This window comes from Natrix helvetica (genome assembly GCF_964273705.1).
Source record: "Natrix helvetica genome assembly, chromosome: 2".
Lineage (NCBI taxonomy): Eukaryota > Metazoa > Chordata > Lepidosauria > Squamata > Natricidae > Natrix > Natrix helvetica.
This window is the reverse complement of record NC_138552.1, coordinates 272,955,186-272,972,398: the sequence shown is the minus strand read 5'-3', so window position 1 is coordinate 272,972,398 and position 17,213 is coordinate 272,955,186. Positions and strand designations below refer to the sequence as shown.

At 44.1% G+C, this 17,213-nt stretch overlaps 1 protein-coding gene across 1 annotated transcript in view; it reads left to right on the top strand.

The window, feature by feature from the left end:
• STX1A (syntaxin 1A) overlaps nt 1-17,213 on the top strand; it is an 86,207-nt gene that overhangs the window by 67,393 nt on the left and 1,601 nt on the right. Inside the window, exons 4-9 of the mRNA XM_081944001.1 lie at nt 1,700-1,774; nt 3,841-3,914; nt 5,050-5,158; nt 7,921-7,994; nt 8,988-9,125; nt 15,618-15,728. Coding sequence (XP_081800127.1) covers nt 1,700-1,774; nt 3,841-3,914; nt 5,050-5,158; nt 7,921-7,994; nt 8,988-9,125; nt 15,618-15,728 — 581 coding nt within the window. The remainder of the gene's footprint in view (nt 1-1,699; nt 1,775-3,840; nt 3,915-5,049; nt 5,159-7,920; nt 7,995-8,987; nt 9,126-15,617; nt 15,729-17,213) is intronic.

Genomic DNA, 17,213 nt, shown 5'->3' with positions numbered 1-17,213 from the left:
ACTGACACTAGATGACAGGTATGTTACATTGATGGGGCTAGACAACACTTCTTTTTTAAAAATAAAGAATGTGAATGAATCTTCAGGAGCTGTGGATTTTAGGTTATGGTGACATTTGAAGGGGGTTGGTTGGGAACATTTTAGGAATTGAAGAATTTAGGTAACTTACAAGGGGGAAGTAAGGACACTAAATCTTGCTTAGTTTTAAGCCACCCATTTTGTAATTTAATATCTCCTTTAGAAAGGAAAACCAGGATCGATTTTGGAGAGGTGTCTCAAAGAGAAAACGGATGCGGTTCATTTTGTCATCTCTTTGTCTATAATAGCCAAAAAAGATTTCAAATGGAGAGGAAATAAGAAACTCAGCTTCTGCAGGGTGTCAGGCCTAGAAGTCATCTTTTACATTGGGCCCTAAGGCCAGCCACATGTAATGCTGGGAAATTGGGGGGCGGATTATATGGAGTGTGTGAGATGTAGTCAAAATATCATTCCTTTCTCAGAGAGTCAAGGTCGTCTTGCCCTACACCTGGAGTGGTGTGACTGGGAGGCATGACCAGTTGGGACAGTGCCTGATTGGACCATGTGATAAACAGACATGTGGGTGCTGGACAGGGACTTGAACTTTCTTTTGGGTGGGGAAAACCTGGAAGCTTTCAGATTTGGGTTTTCCCAGATGTGCCAATATGACATCTCTAATAAAATGGAACTTTGAGGAAACTCAAGCCTCGGAGCCTTCTTTCAATAATACAATAGTAGAGTTGGAAGGGACCTTGGAGGTCTTCTAGTCCAACCCCCTGCCTAGGCAGGAAACCCTATACGTTGGATTTCGTTGGGGATGTTCCTTGGAACCCTGACACAGGTTTTTTTCAGAGCTCTTCATAAACTGTGCAACAGACAACGGTAAGGCAAATGTGTTCATTAGACTGTCAGTGAGTATTTACATTTTGATTGCAAGCTCTTTGGTATTTTCCCTGCTTATGTTGCTATGTAAATGGTATAAACTTCGGTAATAGTAGAATAATAAAATTATTGAACACACAGTATCTGTGTTACTGTCGTAGGGCGTGTCAAATTTTTCAACTTTCATTTTTCAAACATAAGAGGTGCTCAAAAGTCTTACAAGCCTTGGGGATTGTAAAGATATTTTGGTTAATTTAATATAACTTAGATGTACTTAGTAAGTAACTACATAAATATCATAACTTTTCAACATTTTTGTTTCATTTGTGCCAGGGACAATTCTATTTATTAACAGATTACCCAAATGTATATGATGCTGACTTATACAAAGGAATCTTACAACGTACAGAGCTTAAAACAGCCATAAAAATAATAGACCATTATAACAAGAGTCAGTTGCTAAATGACATCTTGTCTGATTGCTCTACAGGAAGATGACTCTATTCCCCAGTTCCTGAAAGACAAAAGGACAGATGCCAGTCTAACTTGTGGGGGCATCCAGAGTGAGGGGAGGGGTACCCATGGAAATGTCTGTGATGCCTTTCTTCTCTATCCCGTCACTCTTGAACCATGTTTTGGGCCATAAGGATGGAAGGGCTTGGTGACATTTATTACATTAACCAGTTACAAATAAGTTCCTTCTAAAGCCCAGTAAAACAGAAAAAGCCAAAATGTAGGCATATGGATGTGTGTGTGTGTGTTTCTGTCCATGTCACCAATTTCAGTATTTCCCTTCTAGAAACCAAGGAGGAGCTGGAGGAATTGATGTCTGATATCAAGAAAACGGCCAACAAAGTGCGCTCCAAGCTAAAGAGTTGAGTATTTGCTGTAGGTGTAAGGAGAGAGGCGGCCACTCCTGGCATGACTGAAGTTGGGATCGTTTGGGGGCTTCCAACTCTCTCCCTGATTTGATATAATGGATGATGACATGGTGCACGCTTGAAGAGGCACCGGCTGTGCTTGGAGCTGCTCACAGAGACATTTCACCTGAACGTTACTGCCTTAGTGGGAAGAAGTACCAGGGTCCGAAGGAGAAACTAGAGAAAACATGGAAAGGAAAGGCTGAAATGATGGCGATGGCGGTGATAGGAACTCAGGGGTAATAGGGGAGTGATGGAGAACCTTTTAGGCACTTGAGTGCCCAAAGTAAGTGCATGCACCCAAACTGCAAGGCGTGGGCGTAGGGACGTGCACCCCCTGCTCATGCACAGCAAAGACCTGAAAATCGGCTGGCAGGAGGCAGGTGGGCATGCGTGGCAGAGACCCGAAACAGAGCTGGGGCGATGCCACGCGTGCCCACAGAGAGGGTTCGGCGTGACACCTCTGGCACATATGCCATAGGTTCGCCACCACTGCGATAGGGACTCAGGAACAGATTAGGGATTGTCACTCCTAAGCTGGGAGGGTGGCCCCAACAGATCCCAGGGACGACAACAACGCTGTCTCTCCAGAGGAATGCAGTGCTAGGACCAGCTAAGATACTGTGCAGAATCCTCGAACTTCCAGGCCTCTGGTTGAGGACCCACAATTGAGGAAGGTACATATCATCCATCAGTGTAAGAAGGGAACATGTACCTCTTAAATAGATTGACTTGCCTCCTCAATAGACGTCACCGGCTCATTTCCCAAAACAGGTAGTAATTGATCAATAGTTCATGAAGTCTCAAGTTCAAATACCTTCACTGTAGGAGCTCACTAAATGATTTGTGAATTCTTTGTTCTTTGCACAGCCCATCTATCTGAGAGCTTGACAAAGTTGTTACAGAATTGAAAGCTCTAAGCATACATTCTCTGCTTGTATCACCGCCACTTGCAGTTTTTTTTGTGTGTGTTTGTACAAGTGGTCCATGAGTAATGATAAAGGATGCTAAAGGGCCCCACATGGGAAAAAATTCTCACTTTTTTCACTCTGGAGCTTCTAATCTTTTCATGAAAATTTTTAAAGCACTTTCCATTGTGCTTGGGGAAAATCTTTGAATCAAGCTGATTGCAAGGAAACTCCCTTCCTTGCAGAGGTGGTATTCAGCCAATTCTCTCCAGTTCGGGCGAACTCCGCCCACCCACCCTGACATAATGTGCAAGCACTGCTTGCGCAAAAGGCATGTGCATGTGTGTGGACAAGGCGTATGCGCTTACATTTGCTAACCGGTAGGGAAAGTAAGTGAATCCTACCTCTGCTTCCTACCGAGCAAAGCTTGGAAGATATAATTTTTTTTAAAAAACAGTTATGTATGTGAATATTAGGGTTCACCTTTGCTGGCCCAGATTTTGATTTTTTTTTAAATAAGGTAAAGGTTCCCCTCGCACATATGTGCTAGTAGTTCCCGACTCTAAGGGGTGGTGCTCATCTCTGTTTCAAATTCAAAGAGCCATCGCTGTCCGAAGATGTCTCCGTGGTCATGTGGCCGGCATGACACAACACCAAAGGTGCACAGAGCGCTGTTACCTTCCCACCAAAGGTGGTTCCTATTTTTCTACTTGCATTTTTACCTGCTTTCGAACTGCTAGGTTGGCAGAAGCTGGGACGGGAGCTCACTCCATTAGGCGGTGCTAGGGATTCGAAGTGCCGAATTGCTGACCTTTCTGATCGGCAAGCTCAGTGTCTTAGCCACTGAGCCACCGCGTTGCTTTGTTAAAAAAAAAATACAAACAAATCACTGCAACTCTCCAATGAAACCTTGCCAGGTGCAAGTTTTTTAAAAATGGGTCATTTATAGTTGGTTGGTTCCTTCTCTTCTGGAGAGTTATTTTTAGTCCAGTCTGAAATGGATGTTCAGCAGGCAGAGAAGGAGAGACAGAGACTGAGACCATCTGTTTACCCTGTAATGTGCTTTTTCTTCCCTCTCTCAAAATAGGTTCTACTTTTCTGCTTTTTCTTAGGTATCGAACAGAGTATTGAACAAGAGGAAGGGCTGAACAGATCATCAGCGGACTTGAGAATAAGGAAAACGCAAGTGGGTCCATTTCTAAAAAGCCATGTTGCCTATGAGTTCAGAGGTTTTCATGCACAGAATAACCAGGGTGGTCAAATGGTAGATTACTTTTAAAAATCCTACAGCTTTTGAAAATGGCTCCACCTGCTTCTCAATATCTACAGCAGTGGTTGGCATTTATTTGGGGGGGGGGGCTGTATGCCATTGTATGATATTCATGTTGGCTAGAATGTCTCCCATGACACATTGTCTGTACTGATGCCCAAAGCGTAGAGCTGCTGGGAAAGACAGTGTGCTTGACATTCTCCTCCCTATCCTCTTCTCAATGGGCTAAAGGGACTTATCTTTGCAAAGAACAAAGTCACATCCAATCCTCCAGAGGTTGTCCAAGCCTGATTTACATCATCATTTGACCTTTCTGAAACCAAGCAGATGGATGATACTCTGTGGAAGGTAAATAAGGAAATTACAGGGACACCATTGCCTGTTCCATAATCCTATGAATACCCCAAATACAGCGTTGATGAGACCGTGAAATATGGGCTCTTGAATGTTTTGGGGGATTCAGCTTTTTCTCTCTTTCTTCCATCTATTCCAAGAATCTATAAAATAGACCAAGTGGGTCTTCATGTAGATTAAAATTTAACTTTATTGTCTAGCCATGTGGCTTCAAGAAGCCCATAAACAGGCAGCAAAGCTGTTTATTTGATAATATATATTTATTTGATATAAGGCAGGGGTGTCCAAACTTGGGAACTTTAAGACTTGTGGACTTCAACTCCCAGAATTCCCCAGCCAGCATGGCTCTCTGGGGAATTCTGGGAGTTGAAGTCCACAAGTCTTAAAGTTCCCAAGTTTGGACACCCCTGATATAAGGTATACATGAAAGGTCCATCCACCATTCTCAGTTAGCACTGATTGGTAAGCATCTCACTTCTCACAGGTTTGTTGCATCCTCTTTTCAAGCCATTGGCCATGAATCTCTTCTTCCATAAATTCCATGGGTTCAACATAGTATCGAAGAGCATTTTCTTGGTAAATTTATAAATGGAAGAAAATAGGATTTTTACAGAAGCCTGTGGATGTATAAGCCAGCAGCACACATATTTTTCAGAAATATTCTGTTGTAATTTTGCTTTCCCACTCCCGCCCCCAGCATTCCACCTTATCACGGAAGTTTGTGGAGGTGATGTCAGAATATAATACAACCCAGACTGATTACCGGGAGCGCTGTAAAGGGAGAATCCAAAGACAGCTGGAAATCAGTGAGTGCCTTCCTTACTAGCCCTTTTCACTGAGATTACCATGTGTTTGTTCATCCACTTCTTACAGAAAATGGTGCAGTCCTCTGTTTTTCTTGTTTGCCTATTTTCACAATTCATTTTAATTGTGACATCAGTATTTTTCTTGTGGTCAGGTTGCTGTTGAAGCATTCAGAACTACTGTGCATATAGTTAAAAGCTTCCTGTTCAAGTTTGAGAAAGAACATCTATTCAATTTATATTCTCCCATTTTCCACCAAAAGTTCTGTAAAGGCAGATTAATGAAACCCATTTCTGTTCTTTAAGGCAAAGTTCACATTCCTAATTTCTTCTTAGTATTTCTTTTATAGTAAAAAGCCTATTTTGTTATAAAAGAAAGATCCTAAACAATAATTAAAGATACATTCCCGTAGCCAGAGAATCAGAACAGATTAATTTAGCTATGGTGAAGTTCATACTCAGACAGGACAATATAGTGGATTTTGAACTTACTCAGTTTTCTACTGTAACCATTGGCATGAAGGGAGATATTATTGAAATCTTGTCCTGGATTCCTAGTGGGATAAAGCAAACTAAAGATGAATTTAACCAAACTGGAATTGCTCTTTGCTTATCAAAGGGTTTTTTGTCAGCTCAACAGAGCCGCGGTGGCACAGTGGTTAGAATGCGGTACTGTAGGCTACTTCTGCTGAGTGCCAGCTGCCAGCAGTTTGGCAGATTGAATCTCACCAGGCTGAAGATTGACTCAGCCTTCCATCCTTCCGAGGTCGGTAAAATGAGGACCTAGATCAGCGATGGCAAACCTTTTTTGGCTCGTGTGTCACAAGGGGGGGGAGCGCAGGGGGTCGTGTGCGGGTGTAATGCAATGCATGACCCCCCCAGTGCGCATGCGCGCACAACACGCGACCCCCCCATTTCACATGCTTTTTTTGCCCTCCCCAGGCTCCAGAGGCTTTATAGGAGCCTGGGGAGGGCGAAAAGAGCCTCCCCCACCCCCCCGGGGGCCCTCCGGAGGCTTCAGGGACTGTCCGGAGGCTTCCCTAAAGCCTTCGGAACGCTTAAAATGACCCTCCGAGCAAACTGGAAGTCACTATCTCGGAGGGTGGTTTTAAGTGTTCCGAAGGCTTCAGGGACGGTCCCTGAAGCCTCCGGGGGGGGGGGGGAGGCTCTTTTCGCCCTCACCAGGCTCCTATAAAGCCTCTGGAGCCTGGGGAGGGCGAAAAATGGCTTTTAAAAAGGTGAACTCAGTTGACCAGCGTGCGCATGCGCGCTGGCCAGCTGACAGGGCAGCGCCTCGCATGTCCTGACAAATGGCTCCGCGTGCCACCTGTGGGTTCGCCATTACTGACCTAGATTGTTGTGGGCAATACGCTGACTCTGTAAGCCACTTAGAGGGGGCTGTAAAAGCACTGTGAAATGGTATATAAGTTGTCTCTCCAGTGAATGATACTGTTCCTAAGAGAACTGGTCTATAACTTTAGGGTCCTATTGGAGTCCCAGCTACTGCTACTTGCAGGGCGTGGTTAAGAGGCCCTTGCTCAGATAAATTGGTGCGAGTCCTGACATTACCAGTAATGAAAAGACCCAGGTCTGGTTTCAATGAATATCACCATTCCTCTACATAGGACAAGCCTTTGTGATAATTGCTTGATATTATTTTGCTACTATGTTTTTGTGGAATTACTGTTGTTTAGAGTTATTACTGTGGGCCTTTTAATTTCCTAATACATTTTTTTCCAGGAATCTGGAAAAATTGGGCAACATATGACCTAATAAATAAAATGCTGGGTGTGATTGGGAAATACTAATTTAGATAAGTGTTTTTCCAACCTTGCAATTTTAAGATGCGTGGACTTCATTTCCCAGAATTCCTCAACCCACGTGCTAAATTGGAAGCCTGATGTAGACCGTACAAATCACAAGTACTCTCTGCCCTTTCTCAGTTTCCACTATGCATCCATGGAGTACCTGGGCCAATTGCAGACTGGAGCAAGCAAAGCTCCTTTCCTTTCCTATTTACCACAAACAAGCCTAGTGTAAGAGATGAGAGCTGGAAAAGAGGCTATGAAGTGGCCCCCTGCCTCTTCTGTTTGGAGGCTGTCACTGGCAAAATGTACCCAGCTGCAGAAGAACATGTGGTGCCTTAAGGTCTGCTTTGTCCAGGTGGCTTTTTCAACATAAAAGGAGGAGAGAGTAGATAACTATCACAAAGCGGAAAGGGCAGCAGCGTGCATTGGGAGAAAATAGAAGTCTTGAGTGGAAGAGATTAGGAATTAGGGGGGGAAAAGCTGCTTGCAGATATAATGAGTAGGAAGGGAGGATTGTGTAACGACTATGCTTTCATCATGCCAAAGAATAATGGTGAACAAGGAAATTTGCATCACTAGGTCACATTACGGCCCCGCTTTTCTTTTAAAAAAATGAAATTTGAAATTTTGATTCTATATGCACTATCACTTCCTACTGAGGGATATGTACTGCCTAAACCTTGCTAACCAGTTTTGATCAATTTTATAGCATGTCTGAGCAAGCTGTGTTAATTGGGCTAGTTGGGTTCATATCGATATGTTGTTGTGGGCTGTTGGGCTTAGTTCTGAGTTCTCTGCTGTGATGTTGGAGAGGTCGGAAAGGGTAACAGAGGCAGGTTATGAGAATCATCTGAAAGGATCCGAGGAAGAAATATGGACAAAGTTTTGGACTGTTGGATGTTGGGAAGGAAAGATAGATTCTATTATTCACCCTTAACTTCTTAATATCATTTGCAGCTGGCAGGACCACCACCAGTGAAGAACTGGAAGACATGCTGGAGAGTGGGAATCCAGCTATCTTCTCCTCTGGGGTAAGCAGACTCTCTCTTTGCCTTGGGATTTGGCCAGTCTTTTCTTTGTCCACACTGCTGAGACCCAAAGGTGCCATGTCAAAAAGCAGCTGGACAACCTCACGGTTCAAGAAAGAAGAGCAGTGACATCCCTAGGAAGAAACCCAACCATCACCATCTTGCTGGCTAATAAAGGAAGAGATGCACAGTTATCCTGAACACAGATGACTAAACGCTAACATAGACGCTCTTCTGAAGGGCCCTGCTAGACATGAGACTCTGAAGAGAGATCCTACTAGCAGTTATAAGAAAAAGGTCATTGATTTCCTGCAACAACTACTGCAGGACAATGCTATTGACAAACCACAATACTACTGCCTTTAGCTTAGGAAAGCTGCTCTATGCATAGGTGGACTCCCCAAAATCCACAAAGAGGGAACTCCATTTGGACTGTTTGTCAGCAGCATCAACTCCATCACCTATAAACAAAATTCAGTTGCCTTTTGAAACGACACAACCATGGGACAACCATGAACTGGATGACTGAGACTCTCCATAGACTCTTTCTGAGAGTAGAGTTTAGCAGTGCCATTTTTGAGTCCTTACAATAGCAGTAGCACTTAGACTTATATACCACTCCATAATGCTTTATAGCAGTGGTCCCCAACAGGGGTAGTATTCCCTTACCTTCCCTACCGGTTCGCAAATGTGAGCGTGCACATTTTTTTTTCCAAAGAAAGGGGTTTTTTTCCCCAAAGAAATGTTTTTTCCAAAGAAAGGTGTTTTTTTTTTCCTAAGAAAGGTTTTTTTTCCAAAGAAATGTTTTTTCCAAAGAAAGCCATAATTTTTTTAAGAACTCAGTTTTTACCAATTTATAAACTTGTTCTAGCCAGCCGTAGAAAATCAGGAGAATGTGGTCTCCAGAAATATCTACCCAGGATGGAAAGTCTACCTGGACCATATGCCATTAGTGTTCCAATGCTGCCTTTCTTTTTCTTTTTTCTTTTTTGCTAGATCATCATGGACTCCAACATTACAAAGCAGGCACTGAATGAGATTGAGACACGGCACAGTGAGATCATCAAGCTAGAAAACAGCATCCGTGAGCTTCACGATATGTTCATGGACATGGCCATGTTGGTGGAAAGCCAGGTGAGAGCTGCTGCGGAAGGATGGACTTCTTTACTTACGGCAGGGGTGTCCAAACTTGGGAACTTTAAGACTTGTGGACTTCAACTCCCAGAATTCCCCAGCCAGCCATGCTGGCTGGGGAATTCTGGGAGTTGAAGTCCACAAGTCTTAAAGTTCCCAAGTTTGGACACCCCTGACTTACGGCATGCCAGGTGGAAACATTTAGTCCTGTGTTGATTAGTCTCTGGTCTGCGCTATCCTCTGCTAGAGATACTGCAATGGTACCTTTGCACTATAGTTCCTACATTAAATTGAGGGTTGGGATAAATGACTTCGTTAGTTCTATGGCCTGCATTACACAAATAAGATTTGTGTTGATCCAAACTTCCCTATACCACTTTGTTTTGAACATCTTAAGGTTTCATTTCATGACTCGCTTTGTTTACTGTGTTAACTCATTTTTGTTTTCATGTGGTGTATTAAAACATAGACTAACATAACTAAATGCCCCCCCCCAAATCAAAGTTAGAGCTAAACATCTTTTCAATGTTATGCAAAATGCAATTATTTAGCTCTTATAGGACTTGGTTAAGCATGTTGTTCCAATTATGATGGTCCAGTGAGATCATGTCCACCACATCTGATTTGTTCAATATTTACTGCAGTTTGAGCTTAAAGATTCTCCGTAAGAGGGACAAGAGAGAATCCTGACCAAGAGAGAACAAGGAAGAAGCAAAGTGTAGGAATTTGATCCTGCAATTTTTCTTCCATTATTGTGCAAAGCCCCACACAATGTGATCATGCTTTGTATATCATTGTATACTAGTGTTGATAACCCCGCATTGCCTAGGTATTTATTTATAAGAGGAAAATGTCCGGACCAAATGTAATTTCTAATGTTGGATTTCCCCCTTACCACAGGGAGCCCCCTTGTGGTGTTCTGTGAAGCTGTTACCATGGTAACTCCACTACTTGTACAGTAGAAGCCATTTTAAGGCACAACAAGCGGTATCGTAACAGAACTTGAATCCGAAATGCACATTATCAGTGTCAAAAGTAATGTGACTTGACACTATGGATATAATTCAGTCCTTTGCATTTCAGAGGCCCAGGCATTCCAGAGTTATGCTGGAACACAGAGACATGGGCACACACAGAACCCCCCCCCCCCCGAGGGGTGTTAGGGGTGTCTTACCCCCACAGTATTTGTTTCCAGAGAGTAAGTCATCTGTGTACCAAGTTTGGTTGAATCTCAAAAAATCTCATTAAGAAGAAGCTAATCCAGGAATAGAGACAATACCAAATTGGGCCAGAGGCTGAGAGAATGGGAGACAATGAAACAAAAAACAGTTGCAGTCTTTTGAAATGTATAAAGTCCTAGGGGAGGGGGTCAAAATAAGTTCAGTAATGGTATTTGCGGAGGATTGTAAAAATTTCTTCATAAACTCAGAGGTTGAAAAAATGCTTTCTGAATTAGAAAATGCTAATTAAAATAGCTAAATTTAATTAGAATTTAAAATCAACAGCAGCTAAGAAAAGGTAGGAGGCCAAGTGAAAAATCTTTGTTTTGCAGGCAGTTCCTGTGCTATAAAATAATTATCTATGTTTTAGACCTTTCTCCAGTTAAAGGGCTGAAACGTAGTTACTCATCTTACAGCACAAGGGCTGCCTATCCAAAAACTTTTCAATACAATGCAATGCAATGCAATGCAATGCAATGCAATGCAATGCAATGCAATGCAATGCAATGCAATGCAATGCAATGCAATGCAATGCAATGCAATGCAATGCAATGCAATGCAATGCAATACAATACAATACAATACAATACAATACAATAATACAATACAATACAATACAATACAATACAATACAATAGCAGAATTGGAAGTGACCTTGGAGGTCGTCTAGTCCAACCCCCTGCCTAGGCAGGAAACCCTATACCGTTTCAGACAAATGGCTATCCAACATCTTCTTAAAGACTTCCAGTGTTGGGGCATTCACAACTTCTGGAGGCAACTTCTGTTCCACTGATTAATTGTTCTCACTGTCAGGAAATTCCTCCTCAGTTCTAAGTTGCTTCTCTCCTTGATTAGTTTCACTTGGCCTCTTACCTTTTCTTAGCTGCTGTTGATTTTCTTTAAGGTCTAATTAAATTTAGCTATTTTAATTAGATAAAGTGAAAGTGGTAAATCACCTTGCAAAAAGATAGGGCAGTGTCATTTATGATAAATGTGACTCTTATTATTGTGATGCTTTGACAACTTTGCTTTTCCACTTATCCTACCTGTGAGAAACTGTTGTTCTGTTATGACAGTATTGTTATTTCATTTTTCTGAACCATTCTTCCTTCTGAAGGTTTAGAGAAGAACCTAAAGCCAATTTTAGGTAACAGAGTAGCAATTATTTTAAAAATTACATTAAAACAGAGCTAAATGAAGTTCATTTAAAAAAAAACAAGATAGCCTGTTCCTGGCAGAGTTGTTGTTCTGCAAATGCCTGGGTGGATTGATGTGCTTTTATCTGACCTATACTTATTGAGGATAGAGGTCCATAATTGGGATGTTGTCGCAGGAAATGCTTTCTAAAAGGTTGGATTGCATTGCAAATGTCTGTCTGTTTTTGTTTTAAACATGACCTTCAGTAATAGAAATGATGTGACATGGTCGATTTCCATCTGCCTACCTGTGCAATCCATAGGAAATGAAGCAGATAGGAGAACTTCGAGCATGGGGCGGTGGGCTACATTTACAGAAATAGGCAGAGAGGAAAGTGGAGGTACCATCCTTGCCCCTTTAAGGGGTAAAATACACTTGATTCCTGATTGTTTGGTACTGCCTTTCTTCTTACCACTCCTGACCCCCCTCTTTCTATCTCCCACGCTACCATGCATACTCGGATAAAGCTGTTCAGGTATTGGCAGGTAATGCCTATTTTCCCAGGGTTGGGACCATTGCATGTCTATGCTGCATGGCTGCTTCATGATTCTGCATGCCCCTGCAGTATTGTTGGGAAGGGGAAGGGTGATGGCCAAGTGGCTAGCTTGTCTAGAGCAAACGATGCAGGAAGGAAGAATAGGTTGGGGTTACAACATATGTGCTTCATGTAAAAAAATTGCAAGACTTGATCCCAGGAATCTGAAAGAGGTGGGCTGGATCCAAGGCCATTGTTTTCAGCTGAAGACAACACCAGGTTCAATGACCCAATCTTTCCTTGCAGGATGGTCTCCCTCTGGTACTCAGTCTTGCTTGGATTTCTCTTGATAGTTAAACAAAAATTGCTAGGCTCATTAAGGTGATCAAGGCCTCACCAAGTTGAGTAATGCTCATCTCCCAGAATAGTCACCCACATGGCCCTGGCTGAAAATGTTGAGAATTGGTCCACGCATCAGGAGTGGATGTGGGGGAGGCTGCAATTCTAGTATCTTACTCAACCTCAAAGGTTATCAAGGCAGATTGAAAAAGGATCTCAGGTCAGCCAGGCCAAAATCCTGGAAAAACAGAAAGCAGAGGGCCTCCCACTCAAATGTACTTTTCTGAACAACACAAAAGTCCTAGATACAGTCCCTTGACTTGTGACCACAAATGAACATGGAATCTTATTCATTGAACCATGTGGTCATTAGGCGAGACATCACATAACTACTCATGCGACTGATTTACTCAATGACTTAACACTCCCAGATATCATCATTAAACAATTCTGGACGTCATGAAGCAGATGGAGTCCCAGATAAGGAGTACAAGGTGCCTGCAGTGGAAATCCTGCGGAGGGAGAAGGAGCGGTGCCAAAATGCAAGCAAGATTTTCAGCTTTTGGGGAGACACATTCCACGTAGCCTGTGCCGGCCTTCCAGGGCCTACCCCACATTCCTGAGGTGCCGCTTACTTTATTGCACTGTCTCTCCATCTCGGCTTGGATTTCAGCTTCCTCTCCTTTCTATGATCTGGCTGAAAGAGCTGCCTGCCAGGGGATGTCATCTGTGCTCCATGTGTGGGAAAGGATTGCCTTTGTCAGGGTGTAGAAATGGAGCTCAAATCATCAGGATCTGATCTTCACTTCTGCTCCCTGTGGAAGGATCTCATCTGCCCTCCATGTGCAGAAGGAAACTCCTTCCAGAGGATGTAGAAATGGAGCTCAAATCACCAGAATCGGAGCCCCATTCTGCATCCCGCCAAAGGAGTCCAGCTCCCCTTGGAAGGCAGCTCATTCAGCCAGCTCCCGGAGATGAGAGGGAGCCATCTTGACATTTGGCAGCAGCTCGCTACCTTCCCTACCAGCTTCCCCTTTGACTTTCTGGGGAAGCTGGCAGAGAAGATTGCAAGGGGCGATCAAACGATTGCCGAGCACTTGACAGCCAGTCGGAAGATTACCAAGCACCCTGATTGCAATCACGAGACCATGGGCTGGCGGTGGACATTTTACGATGACCAGAACTGCTTTACGGGCCATTAAACACCTTTACCAAGGAGCATGTCTTAACTTTGAATATAGTCACTAAATGACTGCTCATGAGTTGAGCACTACTTGTAAATGTTACTTTTACAAGCCTGTCTTGTATGTTTCAATGAGTGCTGCTTTGTGATAAATGTGGGGAGACATTCTCTGCATGCAGTTGTGGTTCTTTTCTTCCTGCCTCTTGGTATGCTGCCACAGCAGCTGTGCCTTTGTGATGCTGAGTGCCTTTTATGGAGTAGTATTGTCCTTTCTTTTGTGTGTGTGTGTTTTATTAGACAATAGAATAAGACTCTAGGATCTTTGTCTAGGCACCTCCACCCTATAATCATGGGCAGATAAAAACATGGGAAAAGGGAGACCTTCGCCTTCCTAGCCTGGGAAAAGCATCTGGGATTCACACTGGAACTTTAAATCCTGAATAAATAAAGAGTTGGAGAGTCTCAAATTCAAATCTGTGCTTCTGCTATTGAGGCCTCTTCAAAGTGAGAACTACGTACGACAAAACAACAACAAAAATTTAGAACAATAAAGCCTGAAGTGGACCAAGCAATAATGAATATTAAAATAGCTTTTTTTTAAAAATGAATTATTGCTAAAGATTTTTCCTCTGCTGTTGAGCCAAACATTTCTATCTTCTAAAGCAGTGATGGCTAACCTTTTTCTCCTCGCATGCCAAAATCTCACTCATGTGTGAGACAGCCCCCACCCCCCACCCCCTGCATCCTGGGACAAAAAATGGGCTGCGGGGAGGGTGTTGCACCCCCCCTGCGCTTCCCCCCTCCTCCCACGCGTGCGTGCGCGACTCCCCCTTGAATGCACTTGCAGCCCCCACCACCTCCCCACGCATGCACGGCAGAAACCTAAACATCAGCTGGCCAGCGGGAGGCACAGTGGAACTGAGCTGGGCGACAGCTCGCGTGCCCACAGAGAGGGCTCCACGTGGCATAGGTTTGCCATCACGGTTCTAGAGCTTTGTGTGCCCCAGCCAATGTGGTATAGTAATGAAGATGTTGGAACAGGAGCAGAGAGTTATGAATTTGAATCTCTCCTCAAGTACAGAAGTTATCTAGAGGATTTTGGTCTGGTCACTTCTTAGCCCAAACTTTCTGATAGAGGAGACCATAGAATGAGGGTGTACTTTGTACGGCACTTTGAGTTCCTCTACAAAAGGTGGGTTAAAAATAAAATAAAATAAAATAATTTAAAATGAGATAATTATTAACCCATGTTAAAATACATAACGGAAAAGCGAACAGGGATGAAGGCAGAAGAGGGAAAGCAACCGCTTAATGGTCACTTCTGATGCAGTGGCAGGCTGGGTCCAAGAAGAATAACTTGATGGAGCATGTTTTTCGGCTGAATTGAAGAATAGCTCGGGTGCGATTTCATTTCGCCATAACTTTTGAGGATAAAAGCTGTTGAGGAATATGTACAGGTAGTCCTCGACTTGCGACCACCGTCGAGCCCAAAATTTATTGTCTTTAAGTGAGTTTTTCCCCATTTTATGACATTTCTTGCCCAGGTTGTTAAGCCAACCACCGCAATGGATAAGTTACTAACCTGGCTGTTAAGTGAATCTGGCTCCCCCATTGACTTTGCTAGTCAAAAGGTTGCAAAAGGGGGTCACCCGACCCAGGGATGCTACAACGGTCACAAGTATGAACCAGTGGACAAGCATCTGAATTTTGATCATATGATCATGGGGATCCTGCAAAGGACTTGCAACTGGGAAAAATTGTCATAAGCTACATTTTTCAGAGCCGTTGTATCTTTGAATGAACTGTTGCAAGTCGGGGACTACCTGTGACATCAAGTATCCCAGGGAGGCCTCAGGATCCTCCCTGCCCCACACCCAGCTCTAAATCCCCAAGTTTCCACCTTGTCATTCTGCTCTCTTTTGTTTCTTCTGTTGACAGGTCTAGCAGCAAAGGCCAGGATGAAGGAGGCTGAAAGCGCCATTCCCACTGCAGGTGGACGTGAGGAAAGAGGTAATAGGGAGAACCTCAGCGTCCCTCAAGCCACGTTTTTTGAAATCTGTGCATCCCCCATTGTGCAGGGCGAGATGATCGACCGCATTGAATATAATGTGGAACACTCGGTGGACTATGTGGAGAGGGCCGTGTCAGATACCAAAAAAGCTGTAAAGTACCAGAGCAAAGCCCGGAGGGTAAGCACTGGTTGGTGGTCTGTGCAGGAGGAGGGGGGTATGTTAAGCCATCCTGTGGTGTCCCGGAGATGCAATGGCTGGTGTGGGAAAGTATTCTGGTGAATAAATTAAGACTTGCACAGAAGCAAGCATTCTTTTCCCCATATTGTTCAGGGGTGTCAAACTCGATTTCATTGAGGGTCGCATCGGGGTTGTGTTTGACCTCAGGGTGGGCGTGGCCAGCTTGACAACACCCGTGTCGGGGGTGCCTGTGGTGGCCTGAGCACTGTGCCAGCGAAAATGGGCTTCCGAGCTCCTTTTTTGGCTGCGATGGCGGAGGTTGACTGAGAAAACGGAGGTTGGGAGGGTCGCGCATGGCCCTCGCAAGCTCTGTTTCTGGTTACGACGGCCTCCTGCAACCCTCTGCCAGCAAAAACAGAGCTCAGGAGCCCTCACAAGCTGTTTCCGCCGGCAGAAGCACCGTGGGCCTGTCCTTCACTGTTTCCAGGGCAACCCCGTGGGCCAGATCTAAGCATCCTGCAGGCCGGATCTGACCCCCGGGCCTTGAATTTTGACACCCCCGACATTGTTGAACAGCTCTCATTTGCCTTGAAATACATACATATAGATTGTGAATTTCACCTTCCCTAATCAACAAGCCTTTAGCAGAAGCTCATATGTTAATCTTCCAGTTTCTCTCGTGTGTGTTTTCTGTTTTATTTAACTGGTCTTAAAAACTGTGTCGACCCTTCCCTTCCCATTTATGGAGCCTTATTCTCGGTCAACGCAAGGGATTGCTGTTGGAAGTGGTCCTCCTCGTGTTGCTTTTCACACACTGCAACTTGGCACCAGCCCTTGAAAATACAAATTTTCAACACAGGCAGTTTATTTCTGCATTTTATCATAATGTACATGCGCTGCCCCATCCCAAGGACTCTGGGTGGCTCACAATAAGATCAAAATCAGAACAGTCAGAACAATTAAAATCAATCAAATGAAACCTCATCCTTTAGCCCAGAGATGGGGTACAATGGCTCCTTTATGCCTTGTGCACTTCAACTCCCAAGGATTCCTGAGGCAGCATGGCTGGTTCAGGAATTCTGGGATTTGAAGTCCACAAGTCATAAAAGGGCCATTGTTCCCCACCCCCCGTTTTAGAATCCTTAAAGCACAAGAGGCTTCCACTCTGTACCCGGCCCAAAGGCCCATTGGAATGGCATAGTCATGGCTGCTTTCTGAAAGGACAGCTGGAAAGGGCCATCCTCACCTTGGGGGCTGCCACTAAGGAGTCCTGCTCCCTGACCTCTTTCCATGGACCTCTCTGAGGAGGGACTAGCCTGAAGGGGATGGATAGATTATTTCTGTCTCAGACAAGCCTAAAGATAATAAAAAACTGAACCATAAACCATGAGAAGAGAGCTGTGGTGGCGCAGTGGTTAGAATACAGCATTTGCAGGCTAACTCTGCCCACAGCCAGGAGTTCGATCCTGACCAGCTCAAGGTTGA